This window comes from Pseudophryne corroboree, chromosome 4 (assembly GCF_028390025.1).
Source record: "Pseudophryne corroboree isolate aPseCor3 chromosome 4, aPseCor3.hap2, whole genome shotgun sequence".
NCBI lineage: Eukaryota > Metazoa > Chordata > Amphibia > Anura > Myobatrachidae > Pseudophryne > Pseudophryne corroboree.
Genome location: NC_086447.1, coordinates 507546089 through 507566142, shown reverse-complemented (window position 1 = coordinate 507566142; position 20054 = coordinate 507546089). Strand labels below are relative to the sequence as shown.

General features: G+C 46.9%; 1 protein-coding gene across 1 annotated transcript in view; it reads right to left on the bottom strand.

Moving 5' to 3' along the window:
• The window catches only part of RFX6 (regulatory factor X6), an 83406-nt gene that overhangs the window by 49898 nt on the left and 13454 nt on the right, over positions 1–20054 (bottom strand). The window contains exon 6 of the mRNA XM_063919333.1: positions 16015–16174. Within this exon, the coding sequence (XP_063775403.1) occupies positions 16015–16174 (160 nt within the window). The remainder of the gene's footprint in view (positions 1–16014; positions 16175–20054) is intronic.

Sequence of the window (20054 nt, the reverse complement as noted above, 5' to 3'; positions counted from 1 at the left end):
AGACTGTGATCCGGATTTTGATGTTAACCATGATGTTGACCAGAGCAGTCTGTTCCGGCGAGAGTACCATAGAGGTCGAAAGAGGTTCTGGAATGGGTTCCGATTATGATGATGGAGGCGTAGTTTTCCAAGATCAACCAAACCAACAAGCAAAGGCGAGTATCAGAAAACGATCTGATAGAAGAAATTGTGATGGATTGTTAGCTGAAGAAAATTGTATCTGTAGGCTCTGTGATAATCTGGTTGAAGATGGATGCATAAAGAAATGCCAATCTAGTTTTAATATCCATATAGACCGGCATCCATTGAGTGACTATCACTCCTTAGTGGGTAACGTGTTAAACCAAACAGATTGTTGGGTATGCTCTCAAGTACCTCAGGGTCACAGCAAATCAGGGCTAGTACCATTTCCTTTAACGTTAGGGGAGGTACTTGAGCTAAGTGGTGGGAGACCGGTGGACCGGAGGTTTAACATCTCCAGCCCTCCTAGTTTGAAGCTCCACCAATACCATGTGGATAGGTCCCTCTTATGTTTTAACATCTCCAATCCTAGAAAACCGGGAAATTGGGAAGTGTCATGGAGCAACCTTACCATGACCTTTTCACACAGAGCAGATAGAATGCCTACAGATACAGAGCTCGTACGCCACATAGCCAGTAGAGGAAAATCTTTCCGGTATCGATATACCTTAGGAAATAGGATTACTAGAGTTGGAGAGGTATCACCAGGATACTGTGCACATATCGTACAAACCGATACGTGCATTAAGCAGATGGAAGAATTAGGGTCAGGAGATTTCACCTGGAAGGTTTGTAACATGATCATGTCCTTCTCCGTCCCTTATGTTCTCCCCGATGATGCATATTTCATATGCGGGAGAAAGGCGTACAAGTGGCTTGCCCCAAACTCTGAAGGATTGTGTTATATTGGAAAAGTATTGCCTGAAGTGATGACTGTAACACATGACAAAATGAAGGACATACACCGTGGTGCCCAAGCTCCTTATACTCACACTCATTACGAGCACCGAGTTAAAAGACAACTGTCAGAAAGGTTAGAGCATCCGGCCTCTGATCTTATCCATGAATCCACCGGGATTCAGGTTCTGGTAGCGTTAGATTTCACTCGTACCGCTCGAGGAGTGATGAATTATAGATACATTTCCGCACTCGCCAATTTGTTAGATAATATCACTGAAATGTATGATGACACGTTTAGATACACTGGAAGGGAACTTCAAGCTTATAAAACAGAACTAGTTCAGCATAGGATGGTTCTTAATTATCTTACAGCAGTAACAGGCGGATATTGTGTTACATTGGCAACACAGTACGGCATAAAGTGTTGCACGTATATCACGAATAGCACCGAGGATCCGGTAGAGGTCATAGACCAAAAGATGGATGATATTCTCCAATTGAAGTGGGAATTTCGTCGAAAACACAATCTCACCCTTGCTGCTGTAGGTAATGAGCTGACTAGTTGGGTGTCATGGTTGAACCCGCGAAATTGGTTCTCCGGTTTGGGAGAGTGGGCTCAAGGAGTCATAATGGATGTTGGAAAGTTTCTACTATGTATCTTGGGTGTCGTTATATCGATTGGATTGATATTTAGATGCGGGCAGGCTTTAATGAGGTGCAAACAAAGTACAAAAGTGATGAGCTTGAGGAGTGAGGAAACCGTAATTAACCTGGATTTGATTTATGACCCAATGATAGAAACCAGAATGTGATGAAAATGCGATTATACGGTCCGTTTCTTTCACCTGTTTTTCTGCTTTTCTCCAAGATACAAAGACCCCCTTGGACGAGGAAGCTGACGAGACGAGATGTATACAGACAACGGATTGACCAAAGAAGAAGATTTGACAACTTTAAATATGGACACTTGATGAACTTTGCCATGGATCCCCAGTTTCCCTAGTATTTTTAAACTCACGCTAGCCCAACATTTTTGTAAATCTGATGGCACTGACAAAGCTTGTTGCTCATGCCTAAGGAGCAAAACAGCGCAAAGAAGACGACTCTCAACAGATACCGAACACAACTTCAACAACAGATGTACATTTCCCTGACATAGAATATCATTGCATTTTTCGTAAGTGTTCTTTATCTTCATCTCTACAACCCTCAGGTAATGACACACATAGACGATAGGGAACACAGGCACAGATATCAGCAACCACATACCTCCCCCACTCATGTATCATCAACTAAAATGTGCTCCCCATTTTGTTCAAAATCCGAAAAGAGCTCGGTAAAGTTTGACAGCCCATCCACAGACCTGTACCACAGGATAAGAAGGAATTCAAATGTATACTTCGCAATACCTCGAAGCTTGATTTACAACACGTACGGCACGATGATACATGACCCCCCAAACATGGATTCATACACACATGCTTCTGCTATCTCACTAGGTCATACCCTCTTCACACCTTCTCCTCTCTCCTCCCCTACCCAACCATGGAAATCAATTAACCCCTGACTTACATTTTTCTCCTTAAATGTTTTGTGGCAGTTATTATTGACTGCCAAAGGGTGGACTGTCAAAGTCAGAAAAATGTCTCAATGCACGTTGCCATATTTGCACCACACACTGGTCCGCGCTGCGCGTGCGTTCGCTCTCCCGTGGAGGCGCATACCCGCAATAGCGTGCACTCGCAGGCGCGGTATGCGTATTTACGGTAGAGTTTATATAGTCGTAGCGTGCGACTCATTCGTTACATATTTTCACAATTAATGTAGTTTATAGATCATGGTCCCTTTGATAGATTCTGAAAGTTTGGTTAAAATACAATGTCCCAGGGCTGAGGAATCCCTCTTTATATCGTACGAAGGGTCTAACAGGAATCATACAGCAGTGTTTGGTACCCATCGGAAGAGTATTTAATTAGCAATATTCCGGTGTTGGTTTGGAGCGTATTAATCGCTCGTGCGAATAGTTATGGACATAAGAAGTTTATGTCCATTTCTATTATTTACACATACTCAGGTATGCGGCGGGAAACCCAGTTTCCCACCCACCTGAGCTGTTGGAAATCGTCACAGCCCACCTGTATGAATCACCCTATGACCTTTTGTTATGATGCAGGGCCGAATTCCTTCGGCCAATGGACAATGGGATTGTAGGACCAGGAGATTGCATTGTGTGTGGGGCATAAATAGGCAGGCCGACCACATCCAGCTCTCACTCTCTCATCAACGGTTATCTGCTGATAGCCGGGAGCTGGATATCGAGGCGCAGGCGATCATACCCTTTGTGCGTAAGTTTCTCTCCGTTATCATTGTCTTTCTGTGAGCCAATCTCTCTCTCTCTCTCTCTCGCTCTCTCTCTCTCTCTGTCCTGTTCTCTCATATCTCCCCTAGACTAGGCTAGTATTGTATTGTATTAGATAGTATTGTATTGTATTGCATTTAGGTCAGTGTAGTATTGTCTTTTTGTATTTATTGTTTAGTTCTGTGGTTAGGAAGTCTCTGTTATATTGTAGTGTATCATTTGTACTGTTATCCCCTTTTACAAGTATATTAGATATAATACAGTTAATAGGCTTTGGAACCTAAACCAGTATCTGTGTATTTTCTATAGTGTTAAGTGTTCACTTGAGCGTCGGTGACGCTCAAGCAGCTTTGTAGTTAGTCAGGTTACACAAGGTTGCACTTACACCCTGTACTCACATTAAGGTATTCAGTGTATTTCATTGGTATAAGGTTTTATCATAAAGGTATAGTGTTGTGAGCGTCTGCATCGCTGGTGACCTCCTCGTGGTCTCGAGCGTAGGCTACGCTACAGCGAATCTTTCCCCTAGACATAACCAATAACGTGTCCTGTGATCACTGGGCCGCGAGCGAACGTGACGCTTGAGCGTCTCGCCTACGGCTGAGCGATCGCTACGCCAATAGCGTACCATTACGGTACTTCTTAAGCAAACAGCGTACAGTGTTCTTAGCTTCATAAAGGGTTGTTATACGACAAAGGAATTTAGCATTGTCAGAGTGGCACTGCAGTGTCACGCAGGATGGCCCTTCCAAAAAATACTCCCCAAACAGCACATGACGCAAAGAAGAAAAAAAAGAGGCGCAATGAGGTAGCTGTGTGACTAAGATAAGCGACCCAAGTGGCCGACACAAACACCTGGCCCATCTAGGAGTGGCACTGCAGTGTCACGCAGGATGGCCCTTCCAAAAAACACCCCCCCAAACAGCACATGACTCAAAGAAAAAAAGAGGCGCAATGAGGTAGCTGTGTGACTAAGATAAGTGACCCTAGTGGCCGACACAAACACCTGGCCCATCTAGGAGTGGCACTGCAGTGTCACGCAGGATGGCCCTTCCAAAAAATACTCCCCAAACAGCACATGACGCAAAGAAGAAAAAAAAGAGGCGCAATGAGGTAGCTGTGTGACTAAGATAAGCGACCCTAGTGGCCGACACAAACACCTGGCCCATCTAGGAGTGGCACTGCAGTGTCACGCAGGATGGCCCTTCCAAAAAACACTCCCCAAACAGCACATGACGCAAAGAAAAATGAAAGAAAAAAGAGGTGCAAGATGGAATTGTCCTTGGGCCCTCCCACCCACCCTTATGTTGTATAAACAGGACATGCACACTTTAACCAACCCATCATTTCAGTGACAGGGTCTGCCACACGACTGTGACTGAAATGACGGGTTGGTTTGGACCCCCACCAAAAAAGAAGCAATTAATCTCTCCTTGCACTAAATGGCTCTACAGAGGCAAGATGTCCACCTCATCATCATCCTCCGATTCATCACCGTGTACATCCCCCTCCTCAAAGATTATCAATTCGTCCCCACTGGAATCCACCATCACAGCTCCCTGTGTACTTTGTGGAGGCAATTGCTGCTGGTGAATGTCTCCACGGAGGAATGGATTATAATTCATTTTAATGAACATCATCTTCTCCACGTTTTCTGGAAGTAACCTCGTACGCCGATTGCTGACAAGGTGAGCGGCGGCACTAAACACTCTTTCGGAGTACACACTTGTGGGAGGGCAACTTAGGTAGAATAAAGCCAGTTTGTGCAAGGGCCTCCAAATTGCCTCTTTTTCCTGCCAGTATACGTACGGACTGTCTGACGTGCCTACTTGGATGCGATCACTCATATAATCCTCTACCATTCTTTCAATGGTGAGAGAATCATATGCAGTGACAGTAGACGACATGTCCGTAATCGTTGGCAGGTCCTTCAGTCTGGAACAGATGTCAGCATCAGCAGTCGCTCCAGACTGCACTGCATCACCGCCAGCGGGTGGGCTCGGAATTCTGAGCCTTTTCCTCGCACCCCCAGTTGCGGGAGAATGTGAAGGAGGAGATGTTGACAGGTCGCGTTCCGCTTGACTTGACAATTTTCTCACCAGCAGTTCTTTGAACCCCTGCAGACTTGTGTCTGCCGGAAAGAGAGATACAACGTAGGTTTTAAATCTAGGATCGAGCACGGTGGCCAAAATGTAGTGCTCTGATTTCAACAGATTGACCACCCGTGAATCCTTGTTAAGCGAATTAAGGGCTCCATCCACAAGTCCCACATGCCTAGCGGAATCGCTCTGTGTTAGCTCCTCCTTCAATGTCTCCAGCTTCTTCTGCAAAAGCCTGATGAGGGGAATGACCTGACTCAGGCTGGCAGTGTCTGAACTGACTTCACGTGTGGCAAGTTCAAAAGGTTGCAGAACCTTGCACAACGTTGAAATCATTCTCCACTGCGCTTGAGACAGGTGCATTCCACCTCCTATATCGTGGTCAGTTGTATAGGCTTGAATGGCCTTTTGCTGCTCCTCCAACCTCTGAAGCATATAGAGGGTTGAATTCCACCTCGTTACCACTTCTTGCTTCAGATGATGGCAGGGCAGGTTCAGGCGTTTTTGGTGGTGCTCCAGTCTTCTGTACGTGGTGCCTGTACGCCGAAAGTGTCCCGCAATTCTTCTGGCCACCGACAGCATCTCTTGCACGCCCCTGTCGTTTTTTAAATAATTCTGCACCACCAAATTCAAGGTATGTGCAAAATATGGGACGTGCTGGAATTTGCCCAGATTTAATGCACACACAATATTGCTGACGTTGTCCGATGCCACAAATCCACAGGAGAGTCCAATTGGGGTAAGCCATTCTGCGATGATCTTCCTCAGTTGCCGTAAGAGGTTTTCAGCTGTGTGCGTATTCTGGAAAGCGGTGATACAAAGCGTAGCCTGCCTAGGAAAGAGTTGGCGTTTGCGAGATGCTGCTACTGGTGCCACCGCTGCTGTTCTAGCGGCGGGAGTCAATACATCTACCCAGTGGGCTGTCACAGTCATATAGTCCTGAGTCTGCCCTGCTCCACTTGTCCACATGTCCGTGGTTAAGTGGACATTGGGTACAACTGCATTTTTTAGGACACTGGTGAGTCTTTTTCTGAGGTCTGTGTACATTTTCGGTATCGCCTGCCTAGAGAAATGGAACCTAGATGGTATTTGGTACCGGGGACACAGTACCTCAAACAAGTCTATAGTTGGCTCTGCAGTAATGATGGATACCGGAACCACGTTTCTCACCGCCCAGGATGCCAAGGCCTCAGTTATCCGCTTTGCAGCAGGATGACTGCTGTGATATTTCATCTTCCTCGCAAAGGACTGTTGGACAGTCAATTGCTTGGTGGAAGTAGTAAAAGTGGTCTTACGACTTCCCCTCTGGGATGACCATCGAATCCCAGCAGCAACAACAGCAGCGCCAGCAGCAGTAGGCGTTACACTCAAGGATGCATCGGAAGAATCCCAGGCAGGAGAGGACTCGTCAGAATTGCCAGTGACATGGCCTTCAGGACTATTGGCATTTCTGGGGAAGGAGGAAATTGACACTGAGGGAGTTGGTGGGGTGGTTTGCGTGAGCTTGGTTACAAGAGGAAGGGATTTACTGGTCAGTGGACTGCTTCCGCTGTCGCCCAAAGTTTTTGAACTTGTCACTGACTTATGATGAATGCGCTGCAGGTGAAGTATAAGGGAGGATGTTCCGAGGTGGTTAACGTCCTTACCCCTACTTATTACAGCTTGACAAAGGCAACACACGGCTTGACACCTGTTGTCCGCATTTCTGGTGAAATACTTCCACACCGAAGAGCTGATTTTTTTGTATTTTCACCAGGCATGTCAATGGCCATATTCCTCCCACGGACAACAGGTGTCTCCCCGGGTGCCTGACTTAAACAAACCACCTCACCATCAGAATCCTCCTTGTCAATTTCCTCCCCAGCGCCAGCAACACCCATATCCTCCTCATCCTGGTGTACTTCAACACTGACATCTTCAATCTGACTATCAGGAACTGGACTGCGGGTGCTCCTTCCAGCACTTGCAGGAGGCGTGCAAATGGTGGAAGGCGCATGCTCTTCACGTCCAGTGTTGGGAAGGTCAGACATCGCAACCGACACAATTGGACTCTCCTTGTGGATTTGTGATTTCGAAGAACGCACAGTTCTTTGCTGTGCTTTTGCCAGCTTAAGTCTTTTCATTTTTCTAGCGAGAGGCTGAGTGCTTCCATCCTCATGTGAAGCTGAACCACTAGCCATGAACATAGGCCAGGGCCTCAGCCGTTCCTTGCCACTCCGTGTGGTAAATGGCATATTGGCAAGTTTACGCTTCTCCTCTGACGATTTTATTTTAGATTTTTGAGTCCTTTTTTTACTGATATTTTGTGTTTTGGATTTTACATGCTCTGTACTATGACATTGGGCATCGGCCTTGGCAGACGACGTTGATGGAATTTCATCGTCTCGGCCATGACTAGTGGCAGCAGCTTCAGCACGAGGTGGAAGTGGATCTTGATCTTTCCCTATTTTTGGAACCTCAACATTTTTGTTCTCCATATTTTAATAGGCACAACTAAAAGGCACCTCAGGTAAACAATGGAGATGGATGGATACTAGTATACTTATGGATGACGAGTGACTGACGACACAGAGGTAGCTACAGCCGTGGACTACCGTACTGCGTCTGCTAGTATAGAGATGATAATGATATAAAAATATATATATATATCACTACTGCAGGTATATATAATATAATGACGGACCTGCTGGACACTGTCAGCAGACTCCTACTACTAGTATGAAGAAGATAGAAAAAAAAACCCCACCACAGGTAGGTATACAATTATGGACGAGCACTGACGACACAGAGGTAGCTACAGCCGTGGACTACCGTACTGCGTCTGCTAGTATAGAGATGATAATGATATAAAAAAAATAAGAATTTACTTACCGATAATTCTATTTCTCGTAGTCCGTAGTGGATGCTGGGGACTCCATCAGGACCATGGGGATTAGCGGCTCCGCAGGAGACAGGGCACAAAAGTAAAAGCTTTAGGATCAGGTGGTGTGCACTGGCTCCTCCCCCCATGACCCTCCTCCAAGCCTCAGTTAGGATACTGTGCCCGGACGAGCGTACACAATAAGGAAGGATTTTGAATCCCGGGTAAGACTCATACCAGCCACACCAATCACACTGTACAACCTGTGATCTGAACCCAGTTAACAGCATGATAACAGCGGAGCCTCTGAAAAGATGACTCACAACAACAATAACCCGATTTTTGAACAATAACTATGTACAAGTATTGCAGACAATCCGCACTTGGGATGGGCGCCCAGCATCCACTACGGACTACGAGAAATAGAATTATCGGTAAGTAAATTCTTATTTTCTCTGACGTCCTAAGTGGATGCTGGGGACTCCGTCAGGACCATGGGGATTATACCAAAGCTCCCAAACGGGCGGGAGAGTGCGGATGACTCTGCAGCACCGAGTGAGAGAACTCCAGGTCCTCCTCAGCCAGGGTGTGCCCCTGACCAAGTAGCAGCTCGGCAAAGTTGTAAAGCCGAGACCCCTCGGGCAGCCGCCCAAGATGAGCCCACCTTCCTTGTGGAATGGGCATTTACATATTTTGGCTGTGGCAGGCCTGCCACAGAATGTGCAAGCTGAATTGTACTACACATCCAACTAGCAATCGTCTGCTTAGAAGCAAGAGCACCCAGTTTGTTGGGTGCATACAGGATAACAGCAAGTCAGTTTTCCTGACTCCAGCCGTCCTGGAAACCTATATTTTCAGGGCCCTGACAACATCTAGAAACTTGGAGTCCTCCAAGTCCCTAGTAGCCGCAGGTACCACAATAAGCTGGTTCAGGTGAAACGCTGACACCACCTTAGGGAGAAACTGGGGACGAGTCCGCAGCTCTGCCCTGTCCGAATGGACAATCAGATATGGGCTTTTGTGAGACAAAGCCGCCAATTCTGACACTCGCCTGGCCGAGGCCAGGGCCAACATCATGGTCACTTTCCATGTGAGATATTTCAAATCCACAGATTTGAGCGGTTTAAACCAATGTGATTTGAGGAATCCCAGAACTACGTTGAGATCCCACAGTGCCACTGGAGGCACAAAAGGGGGTTGTATATGCAGTACTCCCTTGACAAACTTCTGGACTTCAGGAACTGAAGCCAATTCTTTCTGGAAGAAAATCGACAGGGCCGAAATTTGAACCTTAATGGACCCCAATTTGAGGCCCATAGACACTCCTGTTTGCAGGAAATGCAGGAATCGACCGAGTTGAAATTTCTTCGTGGGGCCTTCCTGGCCTCCCACCACGCAACAAATTTTCGCCACATGTGGTGATAATGTTGTGCGGTCACCTCCTTCCTGGCTTTGACCAGGGTAGGAATGACCTCTTCCGGAATGCCTTTTTCCCTTAGGATCCGGCGTTCAACCGCCATGCCGTCAAACGCAGCCACGGTAAGTCTTGGAACAGACATGGTACTTGCTGAAGCAAGTCCCTTCTTAGCGGCAGAGGCCATGAGTCCTCTGTGAGCATCTCTTGAAGTTCCGGGTACCAAGTCCTTCTTGGCCAATCCGGAGCCACGAGTATAGTTCTTACTCCTCTACGTCTTATAATTCTCAGTACCTTAGGTATGAGAAGCAGAGGAGGGAACACATACACCGACTGGTACACCCACGGTGTTACCAGAACGTCCACAGCTATTTGCCTGAGGGTCTCTTGACCTGGCGCAATACCTGTCCAGTTTTTTGTTCAGGCGGGACGCCATCATGTCCACCTTTGGTCTTTCCCAACGGTTCACAATCATGTGGAAGACTTCCCGATGAAGTCCCCACTCTCCCGGGTGGAGGTCGTGCTGAGGAAGTTTGCTTCCCAGTTTTCCACTCCCGGAATGAACACTGCTGACAGTGCTAACACATGATTTTCCGCCCAGCGAAGAATCCTTGCAGTTTCTGCCATTGCCCTCCTGCTTCTTGTGCCGCCCAGTCTGTTTACGTGGGCGACTGCCGTGATGTTGTCCCACTGGATCAATACCGGCTGACCTTGAAGCAGAGGTCTTGCTAAGCTTAGAGCATTGTAATTGCTCTTAGCTCCAGTATATTTATGTGGAGAGAAGTCTCCAGACTTGATCACACTCCCTGGAAATTTTTTCCTTGTGTGACTGCTCCCCAGCCTTTCAGGCTGGCATCCGTGGTCACCAGGACCCAGTCCTGAATGCCGAATCTGTGGCCCTTTAGTAGATGAGCACTCTGCAGCCACCACAGAAGAGACACCCTTGTCCTTGGAGACAGGGTTATCCGCTGATGCATCTGAAGATGCGATCCGGACCCTTTTTCCAGCAGATCCCACTGAAAAGTTCTTGCGTGAAATCTGCCGAATGGAATCGCTTCGTAAGAAGCCACCATTTTTCCCAGGACCCTTGTGCAATGATGCACTGACACTTTTCCTGGTTTTAGGAGGTTCCTGACTAGCTCGGATAACTCCCTGGTTTTCTCCTCCGGGAGAAACACCTTTTTCTGGACTGTGTCCAGAATCATCCCTAGGAACAGCAGACGTGTCGTCGGAGACAGCTGCGATTTTGGAATATTTCGAATCCACCCGTGCTGTCGTAGAACTACTTGAGATAGTGCTACTCCGACCTCCAACTGTTCTCTGGACCTTGCCCTTATCAGGAGATCGTCCAAGTAAGGGATAATTAAGACGCCTTTTCTTTGAAGAAGAATCATCATTTCGGCCATTACCTTGGTAAAGACCCGGGGTGCCGTGGACAATCCAAACGGCAGCGTCTGAAACTGATAGTGACAGTTTGTACCACGAACCTGAGGTACCCTTGGTGAGAAGGGCAAATTGGGACATGGAGGTAAGCATCCTTGATGTCCAGGGACACCATATAGTCCCCTTCTTCCTGGTTCGCTATCACTGCTCTGAGTGACTCCATCTTGATTTGAACCTTTGTATGTAAGTGTTCAAATATTTCAGATTTAGAATAGGTCTCACCGAGCCGTCTGGCTTCAGTACCACAATATAGTGTGGAATAATACCCCTTTCCTTATTGTAGGAGGGGTACTTTGATTATCACCTGCTGGGAATACAGCTTGTGAATTGTTTCCAATACTGCCTCCCTGTCGGAGGGAGACGTTGGTAAAGCAGACTTCAGGAACCTGCGAGGGGGAGACGTCTCGAATCTCCAATCTGTTCCCCTGGGATACTACTTGTAGGATCCAGGGGTCCACTTGCGAGTGAGCCCACTGCGCGCTGAAACTCTTGAGACGACCCCCCACCGCAGCTGAGTCCGCTTGTACGGCCCCAGCGTCATGCTGAGGACTTGGCCAAAGCGGTGGAGGACTTCTGTTCCTGGGAATGGGCTGCCTGCTGCAGTCTTCTTCCCTTTCCTCTATCCCTGGGCAGATATGACTGGCCTTTTGCCTACTTGCCCTTATGGGGACAAAAGGACTGAGGCTGAAAAGACGGTGTCTTTTTCTGCTGAGATGTGACTTGGGGTAAAAAAGGTGGATTTTCCAGCTGTTGCCGTGGCCACCAGGTCCGATGGACCGATCCCCTTTATACGGCAATACTTCCATGTGCCGTTTGGAATCTGCATCACCTGACCACTGTCGTGTCCATAAACATCTTCTGGCAGATATGGACATCGCACTTACTCTTGATGCCAGAGTGCAAATATCCCTCTGTGCATCTCGCATATATAGAAATGCATCCTTTAAATGCTCTATAGTCAATAAAATACTGTCCCTGTCAAGGGTATCAATATTTTCAGTCAGGGAATCCGACCAAGCCACCCCAGCGCTGCACATCCAGGCTGAGGCGATCGCTGGTCGCAGTATAACACCAGTATGTGTGTATGTACTTTTTAGGATATTTTCCAGCCTCCTATCAGCTGGCTCCTTGAGGGCGGCCGTATCTGGAGACGGTAACGCCACTTGTTTTGATAAGCGTGTGAGCGCCTTATCCACCCTAAGGGGTGTTTCCCAACGCGCCCTAACTTCTGGCGGGAAAGGGTATAACGCCAATAATTATCTATCGGGGAAAACCCACGCATCATCACACACTTCATTTAATTTATCTGATTCAGGAAAAACTACAGGTAGTTTTTTCACACCCCACATAATACCCTCTTTTGTGGTACTTGTAGTATCAGAAATATGTAACACCTCCTTCATTGCCCTTAACATGTAACGTGTGGCCCAAATGGAAAATACGTTTGTTTCTTCACCGTCGACACTGGAGTCAGTGTCCGTGTCTGTGTCTGTGTCGACCGACTGAGGTAAATGGGCGTTTTAAAGCCCCTGACGGTGTTTGAGACGCCTGGACAGGTACTAATTGGTTTGCCGGCCGTCTCATGTCGTCAACCGACCTTGCAGCGTGTTGACATTATCACGTAATTCCCTAAATAAGCCATCCATTCCGGTGTCGACTCCCTAGAGAGTGACATCACCATTACAGGCAATTGCTCCGCCTCCTCACCAACATCGTCCTCATACATGTCGACACACACGTACCGACACACAGCACACACACAGGGAATGCTCTGATAGAGGACAGGACCCCACTAGCCCTTTGGGGAGACAGAGGGAGAGTTTGCCAGCACACACCAAAACGCTATAATTATACAGGGACAACCTTTATATAAGTGTTTTTCCCTTATAGCATCTTAATATATATAATCATATCGCCAAATAAGTGCCCCCCCTCTCTGTTTTAACCCTGTTTCTGTAGTGCAGTGCAGGGGAGAGCTTGGGAGCCTTCCCACCAGCATTTCTGTGAGGGAAAATGGCGCTGTGTGCTGAGGAGAATAGGCTCCGCCCCCTTTTCGGCGGGCTTCTTCTCCCGTTTTTCTGAGACCTGGCAAGGGTTAAATACATCCATATAGCCCCAGGGGCTATATGTGATGTATCTTTTAGCCAGTATAGGTATTTCATTGCTGCCCAGGGCGCCCCCCCCAGCGCCCTGCACCCTCAGTGACCGCTGGTGTGAAGTGTGCTGACAACAATGGCGCACAGCTGCAGTGCTGTGCGCTACCTCATGAAGACTGAAAAGTCTTCTGCCGCCGGTTTCTGGACCTCTTCACTCTTCGGCATCTGCAAGGGGGTCGGCGGCGCGGCTCTGGGACCGGACTCCATGGCTGGGCCTGTGTTCGATCCCTCTGGAGCTAATGGTGTCCAGTAGCCTAAGAAGCCAATCCATCCTGCACGCAGGTGAGTTCACTTCTTCTCCCCTAAGTCCCTCGTAGCAGTGAGCCTGTTGCCAGCAGGACTCACTGAAAATAAAAAACCTAACAAAACTTTTACTCTAAGCAGCTCTTTAGGAGAGCCACCTAGATTGCACCCTTCTCGGCCGGGCACAAAAATCTAACTGAGGCTTGGAGGAGGGTCATGGGGGGAGGAGCCAGTGCACACCACCTGATCCTAAAGCTTTTACTTTTGTGCCCTGTCTCCTGCGGAGCCGCTAATCCCCATGGTCCTGACGGAGTCCCCAGCATCCACTTAGGACGTCAGAGAAATATATATATATCACTACTGCAGGTATATATAATATAATGACGGACCTGCTGGACACTGTCAGCAGACTCCTAAACTACTAGTATGAAGAAGATAGAAAAAAAAAAACCACCACAGGTAGGTATACAATTATGGACGAGCACTGACGACACAGAGGTAGCCACAGCCGTGGACTACCGTACTGCGTCTGCTAATATAGAGATGATAAAGATGATAGAGATGAACAAAAAAAATATAACACTACTGCAGGTAAATATTTATATAATATAATGAATGACGGACCTGCTGGACACTGTCAGCAGAATGCGTTTATAGAATAAAATAAAAAAACACCACAGGAGTGTTTAACTTTTTCAGGCAGACAATATACTGGTGGTCACTGGTCAGTCACACTGGCAGCAAAAGTGTGCACTGTACTCCTGCTATAACTGCACCCCAGTCTCCCCCACAATTCAGCTGTGTGAGCAGTGAGCACTCAGCACAGTCAGATATACATAGATGATATTATCATGCAGCACACTGAGGCTGAGCACAGATATGGTATGTGACTGTGTATCGTTTTTTTTCAGGCAGAGAACGGATTATATTAAATAATAAATAAAACTGGTGGTGGTCACTAGTAACTATCAGCAAAACTCTGCACTCTGAGTACTCCTAATGCTCCCCAAAATTACTAAGTTAGTAGTAAATCAACTCAAGTGTCTCTATCTATTCTAACGGAGAGGACGCCAGCCACGTCCTCTCCCTATCAATCTCAATGCATGTGTGAAAATGGCGGGGACGCGCGGCTCCTTATATAGAATCCGAGTCTCGCGATAGAATCCGAGCCTCGCGAGAATCCGACAGCGGGATGATGACGTTCGGGCGCGCTCGGGTTAACCGAGCAAGGCGGGAAGATCCGAGTCTGCCTCGGACCCGTGTAAAAAGGCTGAAGTTCGGGGGGGTTCGGATTCCGAGGAACCGAACCCGCTCATCTCTACTTGTAAGTGATTGTCCCTTTAAAAAAAAGTCCAAGATCGACCAGTATCCCGCACTCCTGACTCCATTACATCCCGCAGCATGTTCCAGACTATGCATTTGAATTATACATTGTACATATGTTATCATATGCTGCACAGGACTATGCTATATTCTCTACAGTGCATTGCTGTTTCTGCTTTAAACTTTAGGTACATATCCAAAATGTATCACCAAGGTGACAGAAGTTAATTCTGGTGCATGGTTTTCCAATGGGAGTCAGAAATGTATATGGCCGTATATGAAAAAAAACATAAGCCCAGGACCCACAATTATGATCAAAAATGAAAATTTCAAAAATGTCTCAATTTCTGTTTTAAACTTTAGATACATATCCAAAATGTATAACCAAGGTGACAGAAGTTAATTCTGGTGCATGGTTTTCCAATGGGAGTTAGGATTGTTTATAGCCATATATGAAAACCGTAAACCCCGGACCCATCAATCTGGTACATCATTATGCATGTACTAGCAGTATTTACTGTATATATTTATCAAGGGGCCCAGACAACCACTCTCTGATGGTTAGCCAAGCATCTGTGGCCACACCCCCTCTTAAGGTTATTCAAACCCGTAAACAACTGCCCGGTGCCCTTCATGCCCCAGTCCGACACTGTATGCAGCAAATTATCACATAAATTATTATAACTTATTAGGCAACACCCAGACAGCAAAATATGCAACATACAACTGAGTTAGATAAGATGACACCCTCCCCATATTTTACAATAAGCATTTTTCATCATTGTGGTTAGATAAGTTTTAACTCTAACAACGTACTTTCTGAATGATTGCTGCTCCAACTGCATACAGATCTATATAATAATCTGCTCAAATCTGTACTGTATCCAACATGTATGCGCTGCCCCTTCACTGGCACCCACAGCAGCAGGTCACTGGACACACCTGGACAGAGAACCCCTCTACATTGGGAAAGGTTAAGCACTTGCAGCTGCGAGGATGAACAGAACACACTTGGGGATTAACGCACGGGTTTATCCCCACTAATTGAATTGACCCGGCATGGTAAAACCCCACAGTGTATTCAGCTCTCACCCAGGTCAGATTGAATAATCTATTACACGTTTCATATTCCTTTTTAAGTCTGTCAAAATGGTTTACCCCCAAGCACAAAGCAGTAGGTGTTATTAAAGACATACCTGAGCTAAGTGTAAGAATGAAGTCTGTCTTTTCAAAGACGATACAAATCTTCTGACGATTGGCAGTTTCTTCTCTGAGAGAGTTTCTGGAAGGTTTTCCAATGATGAAATAACCCACTGCTCCCAGTGTTTAGCAAAATTTCTTATGTCTGCTAATAAACTAATAAAAAAAATAGGTCTGTAGAGATAGTAGATTATAAATACATAGTCATACATAGTTTTCAAATCAATAAATTAGTTAAATGATTTGTTTCTATCTATACACAGACACACATAACTTACACTGACATTAGCAACTATATGAGTGTGTTTTTAGCAAGTAAACATGCATCCTAGTTTACAGCCTCTTGGGTGAATCATTTATGATTGATGCGCGTTACTCAAAGGCAGATCCAGACTTTTCTTTGTGGAGGAGTGGAGCATGTTATAATAAAAATATAGACTCCAAAACACTGGTATAATGTAAAATCTGCCTCCTCCTCAATCTCTACAGTAACATGAAAGAAGACCCCAGTTCTCTGGTGTTATTAAAATTCAGACCCATATCTGTAGCGGATTTAGTCAAAATGTTGGCATAAACAATGTTGACATTGTTAAAATGTTGCATTGAACATGTCGGCATGTACACGGCATGTGAAATGCTGATTACATGTTCACAACGACGACACGTGAAATAAAAACATGTGAAATGCTGACATTATGCACGGACTAGTAAAAATAAGAATTTACTTACCGATAATTCTATTTCTCGTAGTCCGTAGTGGATGCTGGGGACTCCGTCAGGACCATGGGGAATAGCGGCTCCGCAGGAGACAGGGCACAAAAATAAAGCTTTAGGATTAGGTGGTGTGTACTGGCTCCTCCCCCTATGACCCTCCTCCAAGCCTCAGTTAGGATACTGTGCCCGGACGAGCGTACACAATAAGGAAGGATATTGAATCCCGGGTAAGACTCATACCAGCCACACCAATCACACCGTATAACTTGTGATCTGAACCCAGTTAACAGTATGACAAACGTAGGAGCCTCTGAACAGACGGCTCACAACAATAACAACCCGAATTTGTATGTAACAATAACTATGTACAAGTATTGCAGACAATCCGCACTTGGGATGGGCGCCCAGCATCCACTACGGACTACGAGAAATAGAATTATCGGTAAGTAAATTCTTATTTTCTCTAACGTCCTAAGTGGATGCTGGGGACTCAGTCAGGACCATGGGGATTATACCAAAGCTCCCAAACGGGCGGGAGAGTGCGGATGACTCTGCAGCACCGAATGAGAGAACTCAAGGTCCTCCTCAGCCAGGGTATCAAATTTGTAGAATTTTGCAAATGTGTTTGCCCCTGACCAAGTAGCAGCTCGGCAGAGTTGTAATGCCGAGACCCCCCGGGCAGCCGCCCAGGATGAGCCCACTTTCCTTGTGGAATGGGCCTTGACAGATTTAGGTTGTGGCAAGCCTGCCACAGAATGTGCAAGTTGAATTGTGCTACAAATCCAACGAGCAATCGTCTGCTTAGAAGCAGGAGCACCCATCTTGTTGGGTGCATACAATATAAACAGTGAGTCAGACTTTCTGACTCCCGCCGTTCTTGAAATATATATTTTCAATGCCCGGACCACGTCCAACAACTTGGAATCTTCCAAATCGTTAGTAGCCGCAGGCACCACAATAGGCTGGTTCAGGTGAAACGCTGACACCACCTTAGGCAGAAAATGAGGACGTGTCCGCAGTTCTGCCCTGTCCGTATGGAAAATCAGATATGGGCTCTTATATGATAAAGCCGCCAATTCTGATACTCTCCTGGCTGAAGCCAGGGCCAGTAGCATGGTTACTTTCCATGTAAGATACTTCAACTCCACCGATTTGAGCGGCTCAAACCAATGGGATTTGAGAAAATCCAAGACTACATTAAGATCCCAGGGTGCCACTGGGGGCACAACCGGGGACTGTATATGTAGTACTCCTTTTACAAAAGTCTGGACTTCAGGAACTGAAGCCAATTCTTTCTGGAAGAAAATCGACAGGGCCGAAATTTGAACCTTAATGGACCCCAATTTGAGGCCCATAGACAATCCTGTTTGCAGGAAATGTAGGAATCGACCCAGTTGAAATTCCTCCGTGGGGGCCTTCCTGGCCTCACACCACGCAACATATTTTCTCCAAATGCGGTGATAATGTTGTGCAGTCACCTCCTTCCTGGCTTTTACCAGTGTAGGAATGACCTCTTCCGGAATGCCTTTTTCCCTTAGAATTCGGCGTTCAACCGCCATGCCGTCAAACTCAGCCGCGGTAAGTCTTGGAATAGACACGGTCCCTGCTGAAGCAGGTCCGGTCTTAGAGGTAGAGGCCACGGATCCTCCGTGAGCATCTCTTGAAGTTCCGGGTACCAAGTTCTTCTTGGCCAATCCGGAGCCACTAGTATCGTTCTTACTCCCTTTTGCCGTATAATTCTCAGTACCTTTGGTATGAGAGGCAGAGGAGGGAACACATACACTGACTGGAACACCCACGGTGTTACCAGAGCGTCCACAGCTATTGCCTGAGGGTCTCTTGACCTGGCGCAATACCTGTCCAGTTTTTTGTTGAGGCGGGACGCCATCATATCCACCATTGGTTTTTCCCAACGGTTCACAATCATGTGGAAGACTTCTGGATGAAGTCCCCACTCTCCCGGGTGTAGATCGTGTCTGCTGAGGAAGTCTGCTTCCCAGTTGTCCACTCCCGGAATGAATACTGCTGACAGTGCTATCACATGATCTTCCGCCCAGCGAAGAATCCTTGCAGCTTCTGCCATTGCTGTCCTGCTTCTTGTGCCGCCCTGTCTGTTTACGTGGGCGACTGCCGTGATGTTGTCCGACTGGATCAACACCGGCTGACCTTGAAGCAGGGGTTTTGCCAGACTTAGAGCATTGTAAATCGCTCTTAGCTCCAGTATATTTATGTGAAGAGACATCTCCAGGCTTGACCATACTCCCTGGAAGTTTCTTCCCTGTGTGACCGCTCCCCAGCCTCTCAGACTGGCATCCGTGGTCACCAGGACCCAGTCCTGTATGCCGAATCTGCGGCCCTCTAACAGATGAGCACTCTGCAACCACCACAGAAGAGACACCCTTGTCCGTGGCGATAAGGTTATCCGCTGATGCATCTGCAGATGCGATCCGGACCATTTGTCCAGCAGATCCCACTGAAAAGTTCGTGCGTGGAATCTGCCGAATGGAATCGCTTCGTAAGAAGCCACCATCTTTCCCAGGACTCTTGTGCATTGATGCACAGACACTTTCCCTGGTTTTAGGAGGTTCCTGACAAGTTCGGATAACTCCCTGGCTTTCTCCTCCGGAAGAAACACCTTTTTCTGAACCGTGTCCAGAATCATTCCCAGGAACAGCAGACGTGTCGTCGGGGTCAACTGAGATTTTGGAAAATTCAGAATCCACCCGTGTTGTTGCAGCACTAGTTGGGTTAGTGCTACTCCGTCCTCCAGCTGTTCTCTGGACCTTGCCCTTATCAGGAGATCGTCCAAGTAAGGGATAATTAATACGCCTCTTCTTCGCAGAAGAATCATCATTTCGGCCATTACCTTGGTAAAGACCCGAGGTGCCGTGGACAATCCAAACGGCAGCGTCTGAAACTGATAATGACAGTTTTGCACCACGAACCTGAGGTACCCTTGATGTGAAGGGCAAATTGGGACATGTAGGTAAGCATCCTTTATGTCCAGGGACACCATAAAGTCCCCTTCTTCCAGATTCGCTATCACTGCTCTGAGTGACTCCATCTTGAACTTGAATTTTTGTATGTACAGGTTCAAAGATTTCAGATTTAGAATAGGTCTTACCGAGCCGTCCGGCTTCGGTACTACAATATAGCGTGGAGTAATACCCCTTTCCCTGTTGTAGGAGGGGTACCTTGACTATCACCTGCTGAGAAAACAGCTTGTGAATGGCTTCCAATACCGTCGCCCTGTCTGAGGGAGACGTTGGCAAAGCAGACTTTAGGAACCGGCGAGGGGGAGACTTCTCGAATTCCAACCTGT